The sequence below is a fragment of the Pyrgilauda ruficollis genome, unplaced genomic scaffold (assembly GCF_017590135.1).
Source record: "Pyrgilauda ruficollis isolate IOZ18807 unplaced genomic scaffold, ASM1759013v1 scaffold24, whole genome shotgun sequence".
Taxonomy (NCBI): domain Eukaryota; kingdom Metazoa; phylum Chordata; class Aves; order Passeriformes; family Passeridae; genus Pyrgilauda; species Pyrgilauda ruficollis.
The window spans coordinates 534,648-558,298 of NW_024523648.1; the positions used below are offsets into that span (position 1 = coordinate 534,648).

General features: G+C 35.9%; 1 protein-coding gene across 10 annotated transcripts in view; it reads right to left on the reverse strand.

Moving 5' to 3' along the window:
- The window catches only part of FAM184A (family with sequence similarity 184 member A), a 72,290-nt gene that overhangs the window by 29,484 nt on the left and 19,155 nt on the right, over nucleotides 1–23,651 (reverse strand). For all 10 annotated transcript variants that reach the window (XR_005955359.1, XM_041470071.1, XM_041470069.1 and 7 more), the window contains exons 2-9: nucleotides 14,828–15,682; nucleotides 14,111–14,246; nucleotides 10,945–11,126; nucleotides 10,086–10,283; nucleotides 6,748–6,870; nucleotides 2,894–3,055; nucleotides 932–1,053; nucleotides 593–743 (exon numbers count right to left, since the gene is read on the reverse strand). Coding sequence is in view for 9 of the 10 variants with exons in the window: in XM_041470071.1 (XP_041326005.1) it covers nucleotides 593–743; nucleotides 932–1,053; nucleotides 2,894–3,055; nucleotides 6,748–6,870; nucleotides 10,086–10,283; nucleotides 10,945–11,126; nucleotides 14,111–14,246; nucleotides 14,828–15,682 (1,929 nt within the window). In the remaining variant the exon portion in view is untranslated. The remainder of the gene's footprint in view (nucleotides 1–592; nucleotides 744–931; nucleotides 1,054–2,893; nucleotides 3,056–6,747; nucleotides 6,871–10,085; nucleotides 10,284–10,944; nucleotides 11,127–14,110; nucleotides 14,247–14,827; nucleotides 15,683–23,651) is intronic.

Consider the following 23,651-nt stretch of genomic DNA (forward strand, 5'->3'; position numbering starts at 1 on the left):
ATAGAATTTATGGTTTGGAAAAAGTAGAAAGCAAGTATTTTCTTTGAATTATCTAACATAACTGAGATTATAAATAAGAGCTACCATTAAAAAACCTCAGTATTTACACAAAATTATCCCAAAACAATGGCCAAAATCACTTAAGATATAGCTGTAATAAATGTGTCATAGAAACTGAGAAACATTTTGACTTCTCAGGGACTTGTACAGTTATTCACGCACACAAAGAGGATTACTACTTTTGTAAAGGTAGGGGATACCTTTAAGTCCAAACAATTAGCATGGGTAGATATTTACAGTACAACAATCAAAACAATCTTGTAGTGAAGAAGTGAGACTGTCAACATCCTCTCCCTACTCCCCTCAAAACTGTAGAAAGTTTTCTTCACATTTAATGTAAAGAACAACATTCATATAATTAAAATTATATCCAAATATTATTAAAATATTTAATTATGATTAGGTTATAAAGACCTATGCTAACAAATTTCATTTAAAAGCCAGATATCACAATTGATTTCATTTACTTAGTAACAAGACACCATCAATTAAATTGTAATGGTTTTCCAATTCTCAAAGACACCATAGTTACCTGGTCTAAAAGATCCTCAACCTTTTTTTGCCATCCATCTCTTGCTGCATTTTTTTCACGTTCTTTCAGCTGCAACAACTGAGTCATGGCTGCCTTCTTGTCCTCTTCATGCTGCAGCCTCAGCTCTTCACGAAGCTTATTACATTCCTGTCTAAAAACAAAGGACAAATAACTAAAATGCAGTGGGACCATGTGCAAGAGGTATGAAAGAATTACATTCTCAGTAATAATTGGAAAATCTGAAATAACAGAAACCTTTGGTTTACATTTCATTTGACAGTACATTTGCATATAATACAAAGCTCATTTATCATTAAAGAATAAAAAAATAATACTTGCCGAAGATTTTCTGTCCATTTTATTTCCAAGTCACGTGCCATTCTGTCAACTTTGAACTTTTCCTCCTCTCTCATGGCAGCAATCATTGCCTCGTGCTGTTGTCTCTCCTGATCTAGTTCTCCCTGCAAGTACAAACTTTACAATAGAGACTGATCAGCAGCAAAAGCTTATTTCAAACATTGAGTGTATTTATAATAAAAATATCAATTACAATTGTTTGATAAATTTCAACTACAACTTCTTCAGTGTAAAATTCCTAGTTATGCACAATTAATGCTTATACATCTCCTGATACTTCTTATTTGTGAAACAGAAGTCTGTATTCCTAGCAAGAGCAATTTTCCAATAAGTCATTCTGCAATATTTTCAAATACCATTAACGTTGAATTATGAAATAATTTATGTTGCAAAGAACCTCAAAAGGTCAAGAAGTCCCATTCACTGAAGGACTTAACTTCACAATTAGAGCAGGTGGCTTAGGTCCTTTGTAAAGGATGCTTCGAATTTTATTTGTAAAATTTTTTAAAGCATCATATATCCAGTATTTAAATTTCAAAGTGTGAGCTATCTGTGTGTGATACAAAGTTCCTTTCTGTCTCTCAATGGGACAAGCCTGCTAGAAACAAGGTTTCACAGTCTGAAAACAGAGAACACCTTTAAAATTCCCATCAATTTCTGCTGAAATTTTACCATACTAGAATAGTATTAGGTACCACCTAGAAATACTACTTACATGAATGTTGTTCAGCAGTGCTTGCTCTGTTCATGAAGCAAACATAGCCCCCTAAATTGAATTATTAATTTTTAAAATAAGACTTTCTGCAGCATTTTGATAAATTTTAAAATCTGTCAAGATAAATTTAATTGCAAGGAACCTACTATATATGAATAATTAAATGTTTTAATAGGTGAAGAGAGCAATACTAGCTCATAATAACATTTAGAGACATTACAAAAAATACAGAGAAAGTATAATATTGTAATATAATATTGAAAGTATAATATAGAAATATAATATTGTGCACCTCTAATGACTGTAGCTGAAAGAAATTAAAAAAAAAAAATATACCTATAAGCTGTTTCAGGCTGGTTTTGTTAAGAAAACATGAAAACATGTTCAGTGAAAAAAAAATTTTATAATATTTGCTGCTCTATGTCAAATACTTCTGCGATCTTGTAAATGTACATTCTTTACTGAGGAAACAAAAAGGAAATGTTTGCCCAGTATTGCAGTCAATAAGCTATTGACAGACTAACTGACAGTTCTACTTCCATCTAAGCCAATTAAAATGACAATACATTTGTGCCTAGGCAAATTAATTGCTTAATGGTAGAAAGTGGTCACATTTTCAAGGTGACAGTCTGCTATCCTTAAAGATATCCTAGCATATATCTAAAAATTATTCTCAATTCTTTACTGAAATTCCAAATTCGAGCCTAAAAGGAAGACTGTGTCTATTTTCCAAGGAAAACATGGCATATATGTATTCAAATACTCATGAAAAAGATTTCTGTGAATTTCAGAGCTAGTAAGCTCAGGACCTTGTTTTGCATGAACTGTCTGGAATTGCAAGTGTTAACTCATTTCCTTTCATGAAATTCTGTTAAATTCCTGAACATATTTTGTATGGACACATTTTGGCAGCTACAATTTACATTAACCATACAAAGATATGCTTGCAGCACTACTGTTAAATACTAAAAATGTTCTGAAAACAAAAAATACCCACCCCAAAACAACCAACCAATAAAATAAAAATTTAAAAAAACAAACCCCAAAACAACCTATCCTAGTTTCCATTTTTTAAATTTTCTGCTCAAAATCGAAATCTCTCCTTTAATGAAGCCACATGAGGCTCCTTCTATCATGGGTACCCTATAACACTTCTAATAATTTTAAAAACAAGACAAAAATCACCCTAACTGTGCTTTGCACAATTTATTCTCCAACAGCATGGTTACCTCCACACTATACAGTGAATCTGTGGTCTCTCGCAGTCTTGCTCTAGTTAATTCTAGTTCTTTCTGGAGTATTTCCTGAGCTTCTTGGAGACTGGAGATGTGTCCTTCTGCAGTCCCGAGGCCTTGCTCACTTTTTCGTACTAGGTCTTGCAGACGACACACCTGTGACATTACAAAAAAACCCCTTAATTTCCATAATTATTACTAATGGCAGCCAAGCCATCCTGGTGTTTTTCAGTGTTTCCTAATTCTGACCCAGACAATTTTTTAGTTACACTGCCTATTCTCCTTTAATATCACTTAATATTCTGTATTTAAAAACAAATTCCTGTAATATTACGGAAGCAAAGACTCAATTAAAGGATTTTTACAAGTAAAAAAAAATATATCCAATGTGTTTGATGCAAGTTGCAAGGAAACATAAAAGATCTGAAAATGCCTCTTGGTTTACTGTGAGAAAGCATGTTTTAAGCAAATTAATGAGAAATATTTCAAAATACATAAACTCTAATCTAATATATAAATTAACTTGTGCTAGGGTTTAAGTTTCTGTTTTCAGATTGCTAACTGTCCAGCCTGTTTAAAACTCAACCTAGCAACTGTACATATAATGTAATAATCTCCTTAACTCCTATCTAACAATACTCTTTTTTTCCTGCCTGTTTGTGCTTCAGCTTCCCACCTGTAAAATGATGATACTACACTTCTTTGCTTCAAATAAAAATGACTGAACATTGTTCACCAGCTACAGGAAAGAAAAATCTTTTTAAATATGTAGGTTGAAAAACCCGAAAAATGGGAGGCAGGGAGGAACAAAGAACAGCAGTTAATTTGAAGTTTTTTGCCGAAGCAATAGTCTATGCTATTGCCTTTGTAGGTTGAGATAAATTCATTTACAATGGGACAAGTGTCACAAGCATGGACTAATTTTGGGTTTACAGGCATGGACAGGTAAGAATTGTAACCACTCTTCCTGCTTGTTAGAATAATTACATACAAATACTGTTTATAGTACACACAGAGACACCACCTCTCTCTCCCAGAACTCTCTCCCTCTGTCAACAACCTGTGAAGTGTTTAAAAAGTGGAACTCCTCCTTTCCTCTCAGAAAGGAACCCAAAATTTCTTTGGCATGAGAGATCTCAGCAAAAAACTCCTGTAACCTTGAGCACTTGTCTCTGTGCTCCTTTGAGTCATTCAAACAACCAGGAACTCCCTACAGAGCACTGCTACCTACAAGACAAACTGTCCCAAACTGCATCGGTATCCTGGTAGTGCACTGCTGCCTATGTATCTGATAGCAGCATCATATGAATAGCAGTCCTGTAGATCTAAAGGATATGCGAGCAGACAGGAATGCCACTCAAAGGGCTTAAGATATATTCTGATGCTGACAAAGCAGTGATGGAGGCTGTTTAAAATTATCTTTAATAACATCATCAGAAATCCCTTGCATGGAGACAGCAAGTCCTTAGGTGACTGTGCCAAGTGATACAAACACATCAACATTCTAAGAAGCATTGGCTGGTCTACAGTGAAAGGAAACACATCTATAGAGTGAACAGCCAGTCTCATCCTGAGACACGTGTGAGAAAGCCACATTTGGACTTAACCTGGACTCCCAAAAAAATCTCTGGCAAGTATTCAAGATTACACTGCTCTTGAATAGCTTAGTACTAGAAGCAAGCCTAATGAGGCTTGAATCATCCTTTAGGTAAGATAATTCCCATCACAAAGTTTGTCGAAAAGAAGATAGCATGGGCTCAAAAGCAGCTTTCTCAGCAGGGAAGCTAGAACTGAGCTAGAATCCACAGAAAGTAATGAATACAAGCCTACTGCTAAATGACTTCTGTACCTTAAAGCAAACCAAAATAAAAAGAAGCAACAGTGGCAATATAAGGGCTAAGCTACTGATGTGTCAGACAAATCACAGGGAAGCTTTTTCTAGGTCAGTAAAGGCATTGAGAAACTGCTGTTAGTTACCAATAGACATCTAAGGCCAAGCTGTGGCTGCAACTGAAGCACTTCTTTCATGTGCTCAAGATAAACACAGTAATGAAATAAAACACTCTGTACTACATGGAGTGGATTTACAGACCAACCCCAATTGCTTGTTTGCTTTCTCTCATTCTTTCACTATGCAAAATACATGGTATTACATTTATCCTGGCAAAGGATTGTAGATAAACTTGACTACTGGACAGCAACTGGACCTAGTTCCCTATTTTAGTCTTCTGTTCCTCAGCTTTGCCTCTGTTTGGTTAACTTTCATGGTGATGAATTTTCCAAGCCTGAATTTAATAGCTGTTGGATAATAGAAACTCATTCTTAAAACATTTCAAGTTATTTCCTTCAAGGAAGCAGAAAGTTTATTGCTCATGAAGCCAAGAGACATTGATAAAGAATAGCTAAATTTAAGCCTGCAGTGCCAGATGATGACAGAATGACAACAGTGCTCTACTCCAATCTAATCCAGAAACAATGGAAATTAACAAATAACAGAGAAGTTAAATCTAAAAATAAATAACTAAACTTCCTGTAATTTTGAACTGAAAAATAAAGCTGTGTATGATTTTGTTAAGATACATAACAAATACATCATATTTTCATCAATTTGAATGCAGGTAAGCACACTGCTAAAAGAGAAAGAGCAGCTGCAGCGTAAACTTGCACCTTCTCTAAGCTCTGAAACAAAGATACTGGCAACCCTAAGGAGGAAGAACCCTCCTGTTTAAACAGCTGCTCACAACTGACTGATCAGCAGAGCTGCTGAACTCTAAAGGCAGGAGGTCCAGCTACTCTGGTAGTGTATAATCTCTGGCATATCCATCTATCTGGTAGGTCCTACTCTGAAAGTATATGTTAAAACATATTTTCAGAATATATACCTTAATATATAATAATGAAATACATTATAAAGTTATTAATATAGTAATGTATCAATATATTAATACAGTAATATACAACATATTAACAAATAAAATTTATATTTTTGGAAGGGCAAACTTCCCTATTTAGTATATTAAAAACATGCAGGTTTTTTTCTTAAGCTAGTTTAGTATTTGTGCAATTTGCAAGTCACCAGAATGAGACACCTGCTCTCTCCAAATGTTGTTCATATGGAAAGCAGTAGTGAAAAATGTTGCTGCAAAATAATACTTAAATTCATGTCAGTCTCTCAAAGTACACACTAAAATCATGCGTAAGGCTTGCTGAACAATAAAGCTGATTAAATATGTTCTTGAAACAAGGCAAAAGTTTCAGAGGAAAATGGTTTGATGTTTTTGATTTCAGTAGAATGTACTTCTAGTTTCAAAATACTGTATTGTGAAAAGGTGGTGATTTCCAACTAAAAAAAATTAAAACTGTCTTGAGATATGATACATTTAACATTGATTGCATATATCGTGACACAGCTAATTATTTGGGTCTTACTAAAAGTATTTTATATCATCTTTTGATGAAAATACACAAAGACGATTTGCAAGCCAGGAAACTGACCAGAATTTATGATATGTTAACCATAACCAAATATGAGTTTACATGCAGTTAAATTTCCCTCTCTCCTGATGTATTTGTGTAGAGGTCTGCATACCTAATGAGAAGATAAAAATGATTAAAAATAAAGAGTGGCTTACATCATCTGTTTACGTATCTCTTGCTTTGTTAATTTTGTAAAGGACAACAACATCATTGCTCAGAAGCAGCCAACTAACTTGCCATGTTTTAAGAATACTCCACTCTAAACAGAAGTAAGGCATTAAACACTCAACAGCATAGACCTAAACCTGTCCTGGAGTCTCAGATCACCATTGATGAGACGTGGTAGCTGAAACAACCAAGTCAGTCCTTGCCTCCTGATTGGCAGAAGTCAGCTTCGTTGTCAGCTCTTCCTTCATGTTTTCCAGCTGCTGTCGGAGCTGATTCTTATCATCCTCCAAATGCAGTTTCTCCTTCTCAAACTGCTGCTCCAACTCCTTCAGAAACAGGAAGGATGGAAGAAATATTAAGTAGTTGCCATAGAATCATTGCAAAGTACAGATGTACCACACGGAAATGATTCTAACCGGCATAAATACCTGTGATCTCAACCCTTTCCTTAAACTGTTAAAGTATGTATATTTATTTCCTTTTACAACAATGTAATTTTTCAGTTTATTTTACAATTTAATAACCTTAAATCACAAAATAAAGACCAACAGGACTTTCCTCTCAATTATCAAAAGCTTTAAAAATATATCTACTTTCACAGTTTTTCAGTCTGAGTTTAAAGAAGACTTTTTCATTTTCTATAAAATTATACTGATAAATCTGCATGTCTTTCAGCCTTTACCCATCCATTTCCTACAAATAATCCCCACAGGAAAGAATAAATCTTAAAATCCATATAGAGCTCTGTGAAGTTTTTTAGAATGTTACAATTAATGAAAAAAAAGCCCCACACCATATATCTACTACATTATGTAGAACCAAAAGAGATCAACAATTAGTTTTCAAGTTTAACTATATGGAAACAATCAAATAACACCCCTGTTTTCATCAACCTTTACGGTGTAATAGCCAAATTCTCAAAATAACTGCTGGATGAATTATATTCCTCCTATATGAGCCTATGTTGTGTGTATATATACAAACAAATATTAGAAATTTATAAAAATTATCAATTAAAACTTCAGCCTTATTAATATTCAGAATACATTTTCTGAAGAACAATTTCTTTAACAAAATACTTTAAAGGAAACATTAAAATTGAGAATTTTATTACATATTTCAGTGAAATATACTATATAGCTCATAATACTGTGAAGTTTTAGTGAAGAAAATGAAGGTTCCCAAGCAAGGTGCTCCAGAGTCACACCATACAAGGCTTCAAGGTTTTCTATGGAGCTAGAGGCTATTTTATTAACTCTTTCCCAGGGGCTCAGCTGAAATTCAAGGCTAAGTATCAATTCAGCACCTCTGCGCAGATCTGGACTCAGGTTTCTGAAAAATCAATATTGTCTCAGAAACAGCCATGAAAATACAAAGACCAGAGCCAGCCTGAAACAAAAAGTACACTATTGGTAAAATTAGGGGAAATAGGGAGAAAGAACTAAAGTATTAAAGAGGAAAAACAGTCACTAAAAGATATCAAAGTCTAAGGAAACCCAAGGTTTCCTGCTGCAAGACAGCAACATAGCGTCAACCCAGCCAACTCCAAGAAGCAACAGAGGCCAAGGCTTCCTCATCCAAACCCAAAGATGCCTCAAGTGTTTTGTGGGGGGTGGAAAGCACATTAAGCAGCTTGTTAGCTCTAGCACTGCTTTAGGGTATGTGGCAGGTAATAAATGATTCCTGTGTACACTGTTTGCACGATCTTTAAATTCAAGGCAGAAGTTGGTCAGTTGGTCAGTGACAGAACAGAGGGTTACACTGTCACAAACTCATTACTAAACAAGGTAAAACTCAACAAGTGCCTGCCTTCTTCACTGGGTCCACATGAGACAACAGGTGGGATAAAAGCTCCTTGCTCAGTGAAACTTGATCAATTTGTCTTGTTCATGCTGAAATCTGCTGTCTGCAAAATCCCACTGGTGCTATTTAGACCCCATTCTGATAACAGAGCAATTATTTCTCTGATGATACTTGTCAGTACAGCTGTGTGGTACTGCAAAATTATTAGCAACTCTATTTTCATAATCCTCCTGATGCCATTTTTACAGCTCATTTTATACATGGAAATACTGAAGCAAAAAGAAATATTTCAGCTATTTTTTGAGTCCCATTCCAATTCTGCTGAATTCTCTTCTGTTCCCCAGATGCATTTCCCAGGCTTCCAATCCCAATGAATCCTCATGCTCTCTATCCCAAGGCTCCTGGTACCACGCTTCTTCCTCATACAAGATTCAACTCTGCTCCACATTTCAGTTTGACTGTTTTCTTTCTTGGACTACTTGATCTCACATTAGTGAGACATGTTTGACAGAGGAGTCAGTGAAACCTGATTAGATTTAACATCAGTGAAATCGGATTAAGATTGACTGAGATCGTGATCCCAACATCTCTTCATAGCTAGTTTTTCCTGGTTAAAATAACTTCTTATTTCTCACACTGAGAGAGGTGTTCCCTATTCAAACTAGTTTAATGATTTAAGAAAAAAAGTTTGTGATCTCCTTTTGTTTTACTCTCCACACTATTTTATAGTAACAAACAAAACAAAAGAAAAAGAACCCCACATCTTACTGAAATAAAAGAAAAATATACATAGAAACTCTAAGAGGCATTGTCATAATAGCAGGCATCTTTAAAGTTTTAAAGAAAGTAAACCTGAAAGATTAGATGTATATATGTCTCTGAGAGCTACTTCAATTACTGGATGACAAGAAATATTTTGGATTTATTAAAAATTGACCTAAGAAACAACATACTAGTAGAAAAATTTATAAAATCAATCCAAATCTGAGATGCACATCACTAACTACAACCATGGCTCTTGGTATGTTTCCTGTGAATACATCCAAAGAAATATAACAACGCCTCAAATTAAACACTCAATCCTGTATTTCCTGTGCAAGGCAAAATTTGTGTATAATACACATACAATCAGATTAGGAAATAATAATTAAAAAATGGGCCTCTCATCCTGAGAAAGAAAAGGCCAGATTTGTGAAACAAAAAAAGCCTTTCAGTTTCAGGATTCCAGTCAAAGGTAAATGCACAGTTGCTGGAGAGTGAGCTGCTGTACAGTACATAATTTTATGATGCAAGCTTAGAACAGCTGTTTTCATCTTCTGAGTACACAAATAGCTTAATAAAATATCACTCTTAATAAAATATCTTTCTGTACTTCTGAACTGTCACTGAAAATTTTAAATAAATGTTATAATAATATAATCTTTCATCTCCTTCAGAACAATGGATCTTAATATACCAACCCTTCTGAATATGGGTCACAAGTCCCAGGAAAACAAAACTATTATACTTGAAAATACATTTGTATAAATGGAGAATTTATCTTCTGTATGCAGACAAATGACACTACAAGTACTTTCCCCCCCCCAAGATATTTGTTATTTTTCTAAAGGCTAAGCTGTTTCTTCAGGGGGCTGCAGGTGATTCCAAATTAAATTTGCCATAAAACAAAACCATGCAGTACAAGATGCAAACTGTAACAGCTGCTTTTTGTTTGGTTACTAAGAAAATAAGAATATACCATCTGCAGTTTCTTCTTATCCTTATTAGCATTACTGTGTGCAGCCTCAATTGCAGTATGGTGTTTCCATGCCAATTCTTCTAAGGTCTTGGAATGAGCCTCTTTTAACTGTGCAGCCTCTCCCTCCAATCTTGCTTGTAATTTTACCAGCTCCTTCTCATAATATTCACGTTGTGTTTCCCTTGCTTCATTTACTTTCTATAAAGTACAGGAAAAGAAATCTATTCAATGGTAAAAAAATATGAACAGTAGGAATAAAAAATATACAAAAACATTACTGATGACATAAAATTGCAAAAAATTAACTTCCATATAAAACAAATTGAGCCAACACTAAGCACTGACTATGTGATTCAGTAACCAAAAGGTAATTTTAAAAGCATGCAAAACAATACATACTTATTGAAAACCTAATTTTTCCTCTATTTAATCTAGGAAAACAACGATCGGGTATCAAGCCTATAGAGAATTTCTGTTTAGTATTTTCAAACATGTTCAATGCATTTTCAGCAAATGGCTTTTTAAACCGTTCTTTAATCATTTCACATTTGTCCTTCCTCAGACAATTTAGATACTAGGCATATACACACAAGGTCATAAAGCAAATGAAATTGTTAGAAGATTGTCCAAAGCGGTCTGACTGCATTGGACAATCTTCTAAAAAAGAAGCATTTCATCTGACTTCCCTTTAATCTCACTTCACACTCTACATTAGTCATTCTTTGTTGCTACATGAGATGTACTTGAAACATACTGGTCCTAGTCTGGTCATATCAAACAAAAATCAAAGCATAATTTTCTTTTCTGAGAATCCTAGTGTTTTTGGTTTTATTCAACTAAAGCCAATAAGCTGTTTAACCTTCTCCAATGCCAGAATTTGCTGCCTTTGTCGCTCATCCAGACTCTGTGTTTTGCTTTGTAATAAATTTCTTTCCTCTTCCAGCTGGGACAATTTTTCCTTTAATCTAGACTTTTCTGATTCCAAGTCTCTGATTGTAACTTCTTGAGTCATTTGAGTAGCTTGAAGCATTCCAATGTGACCTAAAAACAAAACAGCTCTTTAAAACCTCATAGCATTGGTTTCATGCAATTGAAGTGCACATTTATAGTCTAGTGATAGCACAGATCTAGTGGAAGCTTGCATATGGATCTCCCTTTGTCTTCACTGCAATATTTATCTTCTTCTCCACTTCTGACTTGTTTAGTTTTATTGTAAAATACCCAATAACAGTAGGGCACTTTCTGCTGGGGCACCTTTCATTTCAATTTTCCTCGTTCAAAGTTGCAAGTTGACTCCCAAAGGAAAGCAGAAGTAGGCAATTCTAAGAACACTGAAGAACTGATCCCACCTAAACCTGCATATTTCTACCTAGAATAAGACTGACAACAGAAAGCAGAACACTGATGTCTAAAGATAAACATGTCATTGTTTTATCAAATTCATAATTTATCTGGCTCATAATTTAACTCATAATTTATACTAGATAAATAGCCTTATATGCTGTAAAACTTAGGGAATTACACTTTATTTTGCTAAAGTGATATGACTAAAAGTTATTAAAAAAATCCCTCTATAGTAAAGTATGATCTAAATCCTTGCAGGTTGGAGGCTTCCTTTTAATTTCTTTATATATATATTTGAAAACAAACAAAGGAAGTACAATTTCAAACTACACAATATAATCATCTGTCCTTCACATAAGCAGTTGACAAAGGATTTATGATTTCAGAAATTCCTGTCTGTTCTTCTTCACGTATATATTATTGTAGGTAACTGCCTAAAGAAGTGAAATTTCTGTTATTTTGGGAGAGGCTTTGGAGTGAATAGAAGACTGTTGAGAAAAAGAAAATGCTTCTAGTTTGGTCCAGCTGAAAGATGACAGGTAATGTTTACTGTGAATAATTTTCTACTGTTTTTTGGTAGTCTCAGTTTCTAGGGAAGACTGTTGTTTCCCTTCTCATTTTATTATAAATTTCAAAAATGAGACGTTGAATGACAGTTCAGTTTTATAACAAAGCTTTTAAATTTAAGTCACTAAGGAATAGCTATGAAAGTGGAGTATATGCTATTTCTCACATGACAAAATCACTGAGCCTCATGATTAATTTCCATTTGTTGTAAAACGCAAGATGTGCCAAAAAGGAAGCTGTTTGCTGCCTGTGGACACAGATGTGAAGGGAAGAGCTATGAGATTTAAATTTCTGAATTTCATTATATAATATCTCAAAATTAATCATAATTTCATTAAAAATGCACACCTCTAATTGTACTAAGCCCTGGAGAATTCTAGAACTTATTTCGACTTATTTTTGTTTGAAAAATGAAAACTGAAGAGGAAGACTTAGGACAATGGATATGCTTAGGTTCTGTAACATTTTTTTACAATCCTTATTTCAAAAGTTCAGTCATTTAAGAAAGGTATTTTCAAACCCAAAATTCTATAATCTAGCAATAATAATAATAATAAAATGAGAGTTTTCATTTTTTCCTACAAGTATGTCATACATATTTCATTGTAAGCACACACAGACACTGATCTAGAGCTTTTGTCCTAGCAATACCAACACAGAAGACAGGTTTCCCATTCCTCGTGCTCTAAAAAAAGGTATGAAATGCAGCACTTTCCTTACAAGTTGGGAATCTCAGGATAAATGGAAGAAGAGTATTTTAAATGCCCCAAAGAGACTCAGAGTGTTCTAAAATTGAAATACCATGAGTAAACATTCTTTATGGCAATTAGGTATGAGAATTCAGTTTCTTTGAGGAAGAATTTTTGACGGTGTGAGCTGAAAATCAAGGAGATGGCAGTGGGCCAGAAACCATTTCCAAACAGGCTGGCACCCAACTACCCCACATGGCAAAGGTTTGGTGACACCACTGCAAACAGGGATCCCGGCTCTTGCTGCAGAGCAATGCTCTAAAACAAAGAGGTACTGCTGACAGTACTGAGCTTGGCAACAGCATGGACACACTGGGACTTCTGGTAAAGCTGAAAACCTCAGTGCCAGAGGACACCAGGTCTGGCCTCAGTCACGGGCTAGCTGACTCTATGCCATCAGTAATACAGAAAAACAGCCTGGGTATTTATTTGGGAAACCCTCCCATGCTTCCGCCTAAGGAATGAAGCAGCAACAGCTTTAGAGTGTATGAGAACAGGGCTCTCATACAGTCATGAATTTTTCTATGACTGCCTCACAAAACACCTTTTGGAGGGTCAGATGCCCCCTTTACATACTCTCAGCAGCAAGCCTATTCCTTTTAGCTGTTTGATCTAATAGGATCTTGCAGTCTTGGGCTCTTGCTGGTCACTATATTTTTCCAACATATGGCATAGACTACTCCTGGGCTTGTGCTAATTTTTGTGGGAAACAATCAGGAATTGCTGTAATTGGTCTAACTCAAGAGAGACAAAGATAAGCCAGGGGCCTCTTTTTAAGCCCCTACCTCTATTGTATAGTTGCCCAAGCACACTAGGGAGACAATGCCAAAGAGGGAAAAGAAACCTGCATGCGTACAGCCAGGTCTTAAGCTATTTTTTGTGCCTTTCCACATGACAGCAACTACAAAGGAGCAAGGAAAGCAGCTATAGAGAAAACTTTAAAGGATTTATTATTCAATAAGCTGCAAATCTTCTGACAGCAGGTATAAAGAAAAGTACCACAGCATCAGCAAAAAGAAAAGACAACTGAAAAAAGGTGGAAGAACAGGAAGCATGTCTCAGTTACTAAGTGGAGAACAAATAGAGAGGAGAATTGTTCTGTAAGTGCAGTTCCAAGGCCTGGAAGATACGTACATGCCATACAAAGTACAGCACTTGGACAAATGAGTACACAAAAAAGGAAATTTAAGTACAATGCATGTGATAGCAAAAAAGTTTAAAAAACCCCAAAACTCGTTGGAAAATTCTGTGGAAAGCATTACACAGTCTTTAGGCACTCTAAACCTGCATGAGGCTGACAGAAAAAGAAAAGGCTAGAATAAAAGGATGAAGTTTGTTTCCAGATTAAGTTACTGACATACATACTGGCTTTGAGAACAAGATCAGTGGCCTGCTGCTGTAAGCGCTCTCTAGCAGCTGCAAGCTCGCTTTCCACTTCTTTGTGTTTGCTTAACAATGACATCTCCTCCTCCTTCACATCATCTAGCTGTTTTTGAAGAACCTAGAGGAAAAACATAATACCTGTTACCATCATATAAAATCATGTCAATTTAAATGAACATTAGGTTAAAAGGTAGAGAAGAGACCTTTCAACAAACAAGTTTTATTCACACAAAAGCTGAAATAGTGCAATTTTATTCCCATATTCATTATCTGTTATATGTAATGCTTCAAAAATACCTTTTGAAGGACAAGATAATAGGCACACAGCATGACAGTAATGCATAAGGGAAATGTGTCAATATTCAAAAAGGTACATGAAAAAAAAAATCCTATAAAATGGTCCACAGAGTCTGGGGGTCAACTTTAGAAACCTGGTTTCTGGTATCTAAGAGTTTTTCACATTAAAGAATACATTATGTTCTCACAGCATTTCAGTGTCCTTCATTGCAAGTCTGAGTGTTGACTCAAATTAAGCTACGTGTGGAGATACATAAAATGAAGAAGATGACAGGCATGTATGAGTAACAGAAAATTAAGTTTACACACTCTACTAACCTCAACCTAACAGCCACATGGAAACACTGCTTTTATAGGAAAAGAAAATTCACAGTCTTGAGAACAACTTATCATCAGTCTCACCTGAACATTGTTTTCTGCAGTACCAAGAGCCACCTGAAGTTTTTGGCATTTTTCCCGTAGACTAGCAGCTTCATCCTGGACCATTTGCAATTCAGTTTTAAGCTTCCCCAGATTCTTCCGTAACATACTTTCCTGGTTCTGAAATTCTTTTCGTAGCTCCACTTCTTTCTCTTTGCAGGCATGTAGACTTTCTGCTGTAAAAAGCTGAGATCTTTTCAAAGAGTCAAGTTCATGTTCATAGAAGGACTGTGCTTTGCTGAGTTTGCCTTCATAGTCCTCAATGAGCTTTTTTTTTTCCAGCCTTAACTCTTCAACCTTATTGTTCAAGTCTTCCAGCTCCAGTCTATGCAATTCCTCCATTTTCTCTTGCCCCTTACTTAAAGTAGCATTCTGACTCTGATGAGTCTTCAGAAGTTCTTGAATTTCAAGCCTGTGGGCAGCTTTTAACTCTTCCAGAGCTGTACGCTTGTCCTTCTCATACTGTACTTGCAACTGTATGAAACTTCGTAGCCTTTCCTCAAATTTCTTTCTGATCTCTTCTACTTCCCTTGACATGGTCACTACACGTTGGACATGCTGAGCTTCTGCACAAAGCTGCATATCTTCAACTCTATCCTTATATGCTTCAAATTCTGTCAAGGCCTGATGTTTCATCTTTTTGTGATCTTCCAGTGACTCTTCCAAAACCTGAATCTTTCTCTTGAGATCCATTTCTTCTGCCACTTTACTTTTATACTGTAAGATCTTCTCTCTGGTCTCTGCAAGAATTTGTTGGATTTCTTCTTCATGAGCATCCTTAAGGGCTTGGATAGCTGCTTCATGTTCATCATTTTTAGTATTCAAAGCATATATTACCTGAAAACATAAAATAATATTATATTAAGAGAAAAGGCATTCTGGTTACCTGTTAAATCCCAAGAAAAACACACCTAGGTACTCTGAAAGCTACTTCACCAATCTGGCTTGTTTCCATCACACAAATAAGACACCAAATGTTATTAAGGATGTAACTGCATAAATGCGGTATTAATCACTATATTCTTATACATCTTATAGAGTAGAGCAGTTTTTATGTTCTCCTTAAACCCCTGATTTTCCCAATAAAAGCTCTGTCTTTATATCTATGTTGTTGCTGTAAATACATTGCAGGGGGGGAAGCACACTTAAGAACACATTTAAAAAACCCTTGAATTTATTTGGAATAGTTCAAAGCACAGACTTTTAAAAAAAGAGATTGAAAGAGATCTTTCTATTGGAAAATAACACAGAGTATATATATCACAACAAGAAATCCAACTGGAACAAAAAAATATATCTCAGATCCCTCCTTTCCAAACACTACATGTTCTTAAATATTTCATTTCAGAAACATCAACAATGCAAACACTAGTTATTCTGGATTGTAATCTTGATGGTTGCCCAGATACAATTTCACTTTTGACAGCTTATCTAGTAAACATTTTGTGCATCCTCAGGTCTAAGATCCCTTACTATATAAATTCACTGACTTCCCAGCTAGTAAGTCAGCCAAACAGAAAAGTTCAGGGCAGGGCAGCCAGCAATCTGGGGAGCCCAGGGAGCTAAGCGGGTCAAGAAGGCTGTGAAAGCAGCAAAACCATAAGCATTCAATGAAAGTTTTAAGACAACCAGATAAATCCTAAGGGATGTTTCAACTGCACCACAACACAGTAGATCTTGGTTTTTAACTGGGAAGTACAGGTAAGTATGTGTGTCTGTATCTGTATATGTCAGTGAATAAACTATACATGCAACAGGTGGGGTTAATGCAATCTTTTGCTTCAAGAACTCCAGCAATTCTCCCCATACTTCCTAGATATACACGCAGCAGAGCTATAAAACACATCTGAACAAAAAAAAGGTCTTCTGATTAGTGTAACTTACGTATCTTAAAAATTAAGAAGTAACAAAAATGAACAACGAAGAAGCAATGAAGAGGGGATTTTTCTTTTTTAACTGAGGACAGAACCTAGACCAGTCCTCCATTGGCACAGAACCAGGCAACAGAGGAAGTTGTGCTGACTTGCCCTCAAGGCTGGGAAATATGTAGAAGGCACAGAGTTGCTCTCCTGACACCAAACAAAACCCTCGATGCTCCAGACTAAAGAAAAGTCTACAGCCAAGTGTTCAGATGAGCTACAAAGCTCAAAAAAGTTCTCGTAAGTGAAAAGAGCAGATTCAAGACTTTGGCCCTGGTGTTCTTTTGTTTGTTCAAACAAAAGTTCAGACATTTATTCTAAATTTTATGCCTTTTATACATTTTATTCTAAATTTATTCTATATCTTTATGCCTGAAATAACATACCCCATTCTGTTACCTGAGCCACAAAGTCCCAAAAGGACAGGCCTTAGATTACAGTTGAAAAGAAAAGGGAAAAATAAAAAAGCTCTGAAGCAACATTAGATGTAAAAAACCCAAACCCCCTAGCCTCACCTACCTTTATATAGCAAGAATTAACTTTAAAATATCACAAAAAACACTTTAAACTTCTTCTAATTTTTAACATATGTACCTGCTAATGAAAGAGGAAAAAAAACATAGGTTTTTCATAGGTTTGGCAACTTGTTTTTAGTACCACTTACATATCTGCAGGTATCAATGATACTTTTGGCTTTTTTCTTCCCCAGATTAAAAAAAAAACAAAACCAAAAACATTTCCTATTTTGAAGGAGTTTCATGGTACAGAGACTTACAAAACTCTACCAAAACATTGCAAAAAGTGACAACTAAAGCACGTGCAATCTCATTAGCAAAATCACAACTATCACTGAAATGCCCTTCCCCAATTTCAACTTCCTATATTCTTATTGTCTTTGGTGATGCCAACAGTAACTTCTGATCACAAAGCTATGCCCTCCCTCCTGGTACCAACAAACAGTCTCCTGGATCCCAAAGGCTTGTTTTCCTGTCGGTTTTATGGTGCCTAGTGTTCAACTTCTTTGTTCATATCAAAAATTACTTGAAAACAGAGGGTTTGGGAGTTTTCTAAATGTTATATGCACTATCTTGCATGAATAGGCCTTAGCTTTGATTAGAGAAGTTGGACAATGTAGTTTAAGAGGTACTATAAAAAAATAAATCTCACACTTAGGATCAGGTCTTTATAATAAGCAATTGCAGAACACTAGGTCAAATCCCACACTGAAAACAGCCCTTGACTCTCGCCCTTGTGCATAGAAGTGCCATAATGTTTTTCACTTCAGGCAGTGTTCCAGTCTCAAGTTATGCAGCACTACAATCTGCAGAAAGTATAAATCATAAAGCATTTTCAAGGGTATTATGATTTAGCAGTAGAAACCTCACTGAAAACTCCAAGTGAAAAATAAATCCATGTGCAATGCCACATTCGGAAGATATCTTTAAATTCTCATTACTGACTTGCTCCTCACTAAAAGCACTGAACAGCAACAAATTCAATTCAAATTCAAGCACAACTTGTTCCCTAAATGAAGGGCATTCATATCTTATGGGAAATGTAAAAATAAAATGCATGCAACTGAATATTTCATCACAACATATGCCTTATAGCAGCCTGAATTCCAGCTCCATCATATTACTATAAACCTCAATATTTTTAAAGAAATTGAATAGCTGTATCACATTTTATTTTTGAGAATTTGATGCACTGTATTAATATAGTAACACAGGGAAAAAAGTCTGTACCAACTGAAGCAAAAGGAACTTAACAGCACTTCAATGAAATGTAAGCAAAAATTGAAGTACCTTGAAGCAAATGAATACATTTAAAGTTCTAGCTAAACTACACAGTTCCTTCTCAAGTAAGTTTCTGAAAATTGAAAAGCAGTAAGGTTGCAAACCTTGGAGATAAGTATATAAAACAAGTGTTGCAATCTCTGTTTTTAAATGAGAGCATGAACCCCTGGTAAGCACGCTTGTAAATGCTTTTAAAAATCACTTTTAAAAACCCTGCAGCTTTTTTAGTACAACTGCATAATACTAAGACCCATAAACTGCTTATTTGAGTGATTCATATTTTTCCAGCTCTACTCTAACTGCACATAGCAATTCTTATCACATGACAGGAAAAAAAAATTATGCTTTACTCTATTTTCAGTCAGCATATCATTTCAGAGGGACAGACAGAACCATACTCTCTATAAGGATACTGAGATTGCCAGCTTTCTTTTTATACAAAACAGTAACTTAATTATTAATGAAGACCTACTGAAATACTGTGTGCATTGGTCTGAAGAACTACAACAGAGTGAGTACCAACAACAGCAATAACCTTCATTATGTCAGTAATTACTGGTTTGTTTAGTTATGTTCTACATGGTAAGGTGAAGCAAGTCTGTCCCTACACTAGATTTGGTGTTTTGAGCTACATGGAATACTAACAACAATTCCTGTTCCACACTGTTTGTGGCTGAAAGATGAAAGTTTGGCTGAGAAGTATTTTTTACCCCAAACTAGATGTTATGGTTTGGAAAGCTGACCAACTCTTGCATGGTCAACTGTACTTCAGTCATCTGCTCCTGACAGGAATTTAGTCGAGATAAAATGCTTTCCTAATTACAAATGTGTAATTCACTTTAATACTAGAATTGAGTGCAAATTATTTTGCAGCACAGAAAACCACCGTCTATGATTGTAAGAAAATATCCCAAAAAGTGTGCATGGTTCATTTTCTCTAATTTTATGTCAAAACGAGCGCTGATACCTATGAGAAAAAAAAAAAAACATCACTACACATCTTACACAAATGTCAATCTTATGACTGGTAAACCTCCATTTCAGACTTGATGCATGGGTCCTTGGATCAGAGTACCGTATCCAGTCTTGTTCAGGTGAACTGTTGTGCTCCCAGGGTGCTGCTGCCTGAACACCAGCCTGAAACACCAGAGCCTCCAGAGGCATCCCCAGATTTTGTCAGTGCTGCCCTTCTCTGGAATGAACCACACAAGGACAGTGCCAACAAGAAATGCTGGTGCATAACCTGCTAATGATTTATAAGATGTGGACCAATGAACCTGACCTACCCTTGCTCCCTGTGGGTAGGTAAGAATTACTTCACATAGGAAGTAGCAACATATACTGAGAAACAGTAAAAAGTGCAACAAACAGAAAAGTTCAGCCTATGAAATCAGTAACAAACCTTTAAAAATTTACAAGCATTATCATTAATTAATGTTATGTAGAAATATTTCCTCTATGATAGTCCAAAACAATCATATGGGTTTTGGTACAATAGGTATTGGCATTAATTTTTCCCCTTTTCTTCCAGTTGACCAAATAATGTCCAAAAAATGAGACATATTTATATTTCAGCATTTAAAACTTACCTATAATAATTGATTTAAAACAAAATAAAATAATCAACTTAATAGCCAGGACAAATTTCTTCTACTTAGCACATTATAAGAATACAATGATACAGAAAAGTACTTCAAAGCTACTTAAAACTGCCTTTCATAAAAGCTGATTGCAACCACAGAGTACAGTATTACAAATGTGTTACTGCACAAAAGTAGAGAGACAGTTATAACATGTATACAAAAAAAAAAAAAACTGAAACCTCAAAACCTATGCATGCCCATCTTTCCATCATTCAGAAAAAAAAAAAAAAAAAAAAAAAAAACGAAACCTCAAAACCTATGCACGCCCATCTTTCCATCTTTTTTTTTTTTTTTAATTTAAATTTTAAACATCCATTTATCTAGAAATATCTTTTGCTTCCTTATGGAAAAATCTCACAAACAGATGATGTTTTGTCAATTAAGATCTTTGTATTGCTGATAACAAACACAGGAACAAGCCTAGACCTTTAGGTCAGGATTTCTTAAACATCACAGAAAAGGTGGAAGGAAGACACTTGTTCTTCAGCTACATGGCTCAATGCAAGTCTTTCTAAATGCACCTGGGTCAGTGCATTAGGGGCACAGTACAATGAGCAGGGAAGGGACAAATATGGTCTGCAGCTGTAAAAGGAATGCCCCCTGCCAATAGCATCTCCCCCCAAAAAGCTGGTCTAACTATACCAGTCTTCCCTTGAGATAAAATGCACAGAGGGCAAGAAGTTGATTTTTTTTTCCCCTAAAAAACACACTTTCACATGAAATTTATTATTAAAATATCCTTTATGCTATTCAACAGTCTTCATGGGTCAGCTCAATTTAAACCTAAGTAAAATTCAGTATTTTATTCCTTTAGAAACTCTGGAAACAAATAGTGGATTATTTTTATTACAGCAACTAGCTTTCCACAGCAATCTCTAATAACTTTTGTTTACAATTAATTATTTAGAGAATGACACTATGAAGCTTAACATAATCTCTAAGTATTGAGCATTAACAGATATCCACTACTACCTAGGGCTCCACCTCTAGAGAAGAAATTTTTCTTTTCACACTTATTGATAGACACTTAATTTTCTGTAAAAGAGGCTAAGTCCAAGGCCATGCACCACTCACCACCATCTACACTGAGAATAAAACACAGGGGGAAAAAAAAAAATGTATTTTCAGGTTTCCTGATGTTTAATACTATATATAATAGGTATAACACCTCACAGGGGCCCATACACCTAGAGGAGCTTTCTTCATGCTCTTAAATACCTGCTCCTCAAGTACCTGCAATCTAATGTGCTGATAATCCATTTCTACCTTCAGAACTGACAAATAAAGATCAGTATCACATTGAACTTGACTTACACTCCTTCCTGCGTTTTGCCCACACTGAAATATTAACTCATAAAGATCAGTATCACATTGAACTTGACTTACACTCCTTCCTGCGTTTTGCTTATTTGTGTATGGCCCACACTGAAATATTAACTCTTTTGAATTGTCTGAAAATCCTACTGGTTTAAAATATCTGCTTGCATTTACAGCTCAACATGCTTATAAATTATTACCGTGCTTGTACCTTAAAATTTAATCATCAGAAAAAGGCATGCCACAGTCCAATTAATTGCCGCGGAGGAGATGTCCCACTCAAAGAAGAGGTGCAGAGCACACCTTGACACAGGGACAGAGAGGTCAGCGTGGCTGAATAGGTCATTTACTCAGTGTGGCCTTTCTCCTAGAGTTGTACCAGACAGCAAATGAGAGGCTTTTTGGGAGCTCATCAGGAGCTTTATGCTACCACAGCCTATCTTGGAAATATGGTCCAAATCCAGGAACAGGGATAGCCTCTATCCATCAGGTAACACAAATCAAAATCACGGCAGCAGGTAAAGCTACAGAGCACTCTGTAACCAGACTCAAAAAGAGGAGCACTTTACCTGCACCTCTTTTGACAGCCCAACACACTGAGCAGCAACGTGAGAACGGAATTCACAAGTTCAGAAGCCAGGCAGTCAAGAGTGGTTTAAACCTAATTCAGCTTTGGGGCCAGGACACAACAATATGCCATCCTACAAGCAATTTTAGCAACCAGTAGCGAACCAAGAAGGAGCTCACCCATGACAAGAGGTCAAGTGGGCAATCAGGCCCTGTTGCTCCTTCTGCTCTAGCAGCAGAGTGCTTCCACCAGTGAAATATGACCATAGGGGGACAAAAGGGGATTTGACAGAAGCATCAGCACATATATGACAGTGACAGAAAGAGACATTTGGGGACAAACCCATTCCATTAAGCAGAATAAATATAATACTGGATACAGGGACAGATGGCATCCTGATATGGTTAGCAGAAAATTCCTTTTTTTTCCTTACATGGTTATTTTGGATGTGCTGCAGAAAAGGGAAAAGTGGGGTATTTTCCTCACTACAACAAATTGTAACGGAACAAAGGAATTTAATAACTGTACTCCATTTTCTGAGGAAGAAAAAGAGCAGATATCTCTTCCAAATATGTATCAAGATAAAAAATAGGAGGGAAAAGGAGGAAAAATAAAGTTCACTTTAGAAAGGCTTTTAAAAGAATCATGACCTGGCTGTAGTGTGACAGACAGATACAATGCTGCACCACCCAAATCAGGAGGAATTTCTCATTGAGAGGGTGGTCAAGAATAGGAATGGGGTGCTCAGGGAGGTGGTGGAGTCACCACCCCCAGAGGTGTTCAAGAAACAACTGGACACGGCTGTTAGTACTATGGTCTAGTTGATATAATGGTGTTTGGTCATAGGCTGGACTCAATCTTGGACATCTTTGCCCATATTAATGATTTTATGTCTCTAAGAAACATGATACAATCTTCAGAATATCTTCAAGCTGAGGCAAAAATTCAGGTACAAAACAAGCAGTTGTGATGTCAAACATACAAGAAATAACGATTAAATGGGAAGAGCTGTATCAAGATAATATCACAGGACAATGAGAGATGGGTTGGGTATGCACTAGACACCTCTAGTTAGTGGCCAAGATGGCCATTAAAGAATGCTGCAGATGGACAGGCAAGTGACCAGACTGAATTAAACTGATTTTCAGGAACAGAACACCTCAGAATTATATGTACAAGCCAGAACCAAAGTAATTTTTCCAGGCAGAAAGTAGACTTGAAGACCTTGACAGAAAGACAAAAAGCAGCTGGATAGAAGTGAAGTGCAGCTTTTTACTATAAACCAAATTAGGGAAGACATCAACACTAGTACTTTGTATGACCTGGCACTTAATCCCCCACTTGGCTACTACGTGACATCTATTTCTGAGAGAAATGCTCAGCTGTTCTACACTGGCATTGCTGTCTCTAATGGAGTTACATAAGTTTACAGCGTTCAGCAATCCAGTTCCATACATTTATGTTGCACTGCTCCCAAACAGAGACATTTCTAAGCAATACATTTGTTATCTGTGTGACTGAGACATTTACTTTTGTTAGTTGTACATAAGTTTGCTTTCTGTG